The sequence below is a fragment of the Charadrius vociferus genome, unplaced genomic scaffold (assembly GCF_000708025.1).
Source record: "Charadrius vociferus isolate BGI_N301 unplaced genomic scaffold, ASM70802v2 scaffold613, whole genome shotgun sequence".
NCBI lineage: Eukaryota > Metazoa > Chordata > Aves > Charadriiformes > Charadriidae > Charadrius > Charadrius vociferus.
In genome coordinates, this window is record NW_009647757.1 from 1011532 (window position 1) to 1015215 (window position 3684).

The 3684-nt window shown below is 43.8% G+C and overlaps 1 protein-coding gene across 1 annotated transcript in view; it reads right to left on the reverse strand.

The window, feature by feature from the left end:
* The window catches only part of SRRM1 (serine/arginine repetitive matrix 1), a 23590-nt gene that overhangs the window by 15181 nt on the left and 4725 nt on the right, over positions 1-3684 (reverse strand). The window contains exon 2 of the mRNA XM_009882237.1: positions 1171-1260. Within this exon, the coding sequence (XP_009880539.1) occupies positions 1171-1260 (90 nt within the window). The remainder of the gene's footprint in view (positions 1-1170; positions 1261-3684) is intronic.

Consider the following 3684-nt stretch of genomic DNA (forward strand, 5'->3'; position numbering starts at 1 on the left):
TATCTCAGCAGCTTCATCGGTTGCTTCCTTGGCAGGTTAGGGCCAATAAAGCCTAATGAAGGACCAGCTCCACACTTTGAAATAAACTGTTTACTAAATAGGTATCGACTGACACCAACTACCCTGGTTGCATCACTTAAACACCCACCTGAGGAATGCACCCTCCCTAAGAATCAACAGGCAGAGACTTTCACAGGACAGACAACTGCCTCCAAGCAAGGAACTCTAAACCAAGTTTTCTGCAGCTCCCAGCTTCTTTCCACTGCCCTAGAGACTGTCACTGCACTAACTTCACCTTCACTTACAGGATAACCAGTATGCATTTCCAACACCTTAAACACACAAAAACACACCACCAAAAAAGGGGGTTGGAGGTGACATTTAAGGATGCCTAGAATCCTAAATTACTTAACATCTCTTGGAAATTTGACTCCTTTTGAAGCTGTATTTTACACAAAAACCTGCCGGTTATATTTAGTACTATAACTAGATCATACAACCATAGAATGGTTTGGGTTGGAAGGGACCGTAAAGATCATCTAGTTCCAACCTCCTGCCCTGGGCAGGGACACCTCCCCCCAGCCCAGGTTGCTCCAAGCCCCGTCCAACCTGGCCTTGAACACCTCCAGGGATGGGGCAGCCACAGCTTCTCGGGGCAACCTGCCCCAGGGGCTCACCACCCTCATGGGAAAGAAGTTCCTCCTGATAACTAAATTAAATCTCCCCTCTTTTAGTCTAAAACTGTTCCCCTCATCCTGTGGCTCCCCTCCCTGATCAAGAGTCCCTCCCCAACTCTCCTGGAGCCCCTTTAGGGATTGGAAGGGACTCTAAGGTCTCCGGGAGCCTTCTCTTCTCCAGGCTGAACAACCTCAACTGTCTCAGCCTGTCCTCACACCAGAGGTGCTCCAGCCCTCAAAGCATCTTCATAGCCTCCTCTGGACCCACTCCAACAGGTCCATATCCTGTTTATGTTGAGGGCCCCAGAGCTGGGTGCAGTACTCCAGGTACATTACTACTGTATTTTTGATGCTCAAGCAGATATTCCAAATATCCTCTGCGAGGAAGACTTTCCTCGCGTTCCTGTATGTACCAATCCTATACCTAACTACTCCATTAAGAACTGCCTTCGATTCATATGCCTTACTTCTTACCTCATCTTAATGAACTTACCTTCTTTTCTAAGCATTCTGCAAATTTCAACTGCTTCAACAGCTTCTTCTGCTTGTTGCTGAAGCGATTGTCCTGTTCTGCACTTGTTCCCTAAAGCACAGGAAATAAGATTTTTACTCTGCATGACATCCAGCCATCTTTAAGTATTAGTTTCCCCCATATTTTCACTGGACAGTGCACAGCAACACCAGTCATACCATTCTGGAAACAAATAAGCCTTTACAGGTACTTTTCAATTTTAGCACTATAGTCTTCATCTTCTGCTGAAGATTTAGGGGTAAGCAGGCTCCTGAGCTCTACAGTGACACCTTAATCATATAATCTCCCTGGCATACTACTTACAAATTTACAAGTACAATAGTGTCAAACTGCTATGGAAAAGGACTTATGCTGGAATTCACAAACTCCTCAGATGGAATAAGTTCTTTTTCCTCTGTCCAAGAACAAAAGTGTCATATTTGTCTACAGTGACATCTATAAAACCTTCAGGTAAATTTCTCTGAAGCAAATGAGCCAACATGAAGCCAGCAAGAGTACAAAGAATACTATTTTATTGATCACGCTCTGTTAAAGTTCACCAACTCGTTCCACTTTCATGAACAGAAACTATAGGTTAATTCATTTGGAATTGAAAGGCTTGGAAGTCCAGTTCTGGAAAATTTACTTGCACACAAGTAAACAGAACCACACAGGAACAAGAGTATGTGCAGAACTGGATCCAAATACTGATGACCTGTTAATGATTCGAAACAAACCCACAGTTCACATGTGAAGTGAAGTTTATTCAGGAAGCCAAACTGACTGCTGGAAAACATGGGAATTTAATAGACGCAATTTCCTGTGCACAGAAGGACTTGAGTACGAGCAATAATACGAGCTGCTAAGGAACCAAAAGGTAATAAATAAGAAAAAGCTCAAATTCTAAGGTAACCTAACCACTTCATTTGATCAGAAAGCACCTTCAATTAGCAAGGTAACACGATAAAAACTCATCAGATATTGAAAGGGAACGAACAATTAACATTCCCATTTGCTGTTCTGGAACACAGGAATCCTAACAACCAATTGTTGCACAGGCGCTTACCAGGATTAAGTCTGTTTAAAACTCTTTATAATATTCGCAGTCTACTGTGTGGCTTACAAATTAGCGACAAATGCAATTTGTCAGATCGCCCAAGAATTTAATGTTCTATACTTTTTTTTTTGTAATTGTCTTTCACGACTCAGAAGTGAAATGGAAAGAAATGAAGTTTTTCTTAGCCTGTTTGTAACACATGGCAAGCAGTGATGGGAACCAAACAAGACAGAGCACAGTATCACAGGAATTTCAAGGCAGAGACAAAACAGTTTGCACTGACAACTTTACAGAAGTGCAAAGAACGGCAAGAATTATTAATAGCAGTTTTCTTGATAAGGTGAGTCCAAACTGCTGCTCTGCTGCACTTTTGTATTTTCCACAAGAATTTTGGTTTCTTCTGTACACAGATTAAAACTAGACCAGAGCACTGTCTGACAGCCCTGCTTCAGTGCCACGCTGCTTTTGTTTTTACAAACAATCTCCTTTCACAGGCCAGTTTAAAAGAATACAAGATTTCTAATTCAGTGTTTTCAGTCCCAGTAACTCTGCTGTCATTTACAACTATTCGATTTGTAAGTGTTTTAACAATTGCATTAGACAGAATAAGTGTAGATTTAACTTGTAATTATTTTTCTCAGGCTAGTACGTTAAAACAAAATTGAATTAAGTGAATGGTATGTTTGTCCTCATGTTTTAAAAGCATTGTAGTTGCAGGAATACAAAATAGGGCTGAACAGATGATTGAATCTTGAAAAATTAAATTGGCTTGCAAAACTATCAACAAACCTCCAAAAATTAAGGTCATTCTAATTAATCGGAGAAAAGACTAAAAGGAAATATACCCTAGGCAGGTTACTGTTTAATAGTCTCTGCAGAAAATACAGCACAGCTGTGAGAAAAGAAAAACTCAAGGATTAAAAAAAACTCCAATCAAACACCAACCTAAAAGTAAAGCATAACTTTTTTGCTTTGCATACACTTAACAACCTGTGTGTCAGTTTAAAAATCTCTCTATAGAAAAAAGAGGCAGTTTTGTTTATTTGCTTTGAACGTGGACACCAAATTGCATTTCACTGCAAAATCAGATTCACCTCCCATCTGCCCCCTCGGCCTTTTCTCCCACACTTCCTCGCATTTAAGGGCCGTCAGAGCTCAGCTCGGCAGACGGCCGTGACACAAGCCCACACAGGGCCGGCCCCAAGGCGGGGGGACCCCTCTCCCCCCGGGGGGGGCAGAGGCCCGGCCGCCCCGAGGCCTAGCGCAGGAACCGGCGGTGGCAGGCCGCACCGGCCTAGCGCGGCCCTCGGGGGCGCCGGGGGAGGCACATTTGCCCCTGCCGCGCACCGAGCAACCGGCGAGCCCGGGCCTGAGGCAACGAATCCCCTCCCGGCCGCTCCACTCCCTCTCCCCACAGGCCCTCGGCGCCGCGGCCTTGC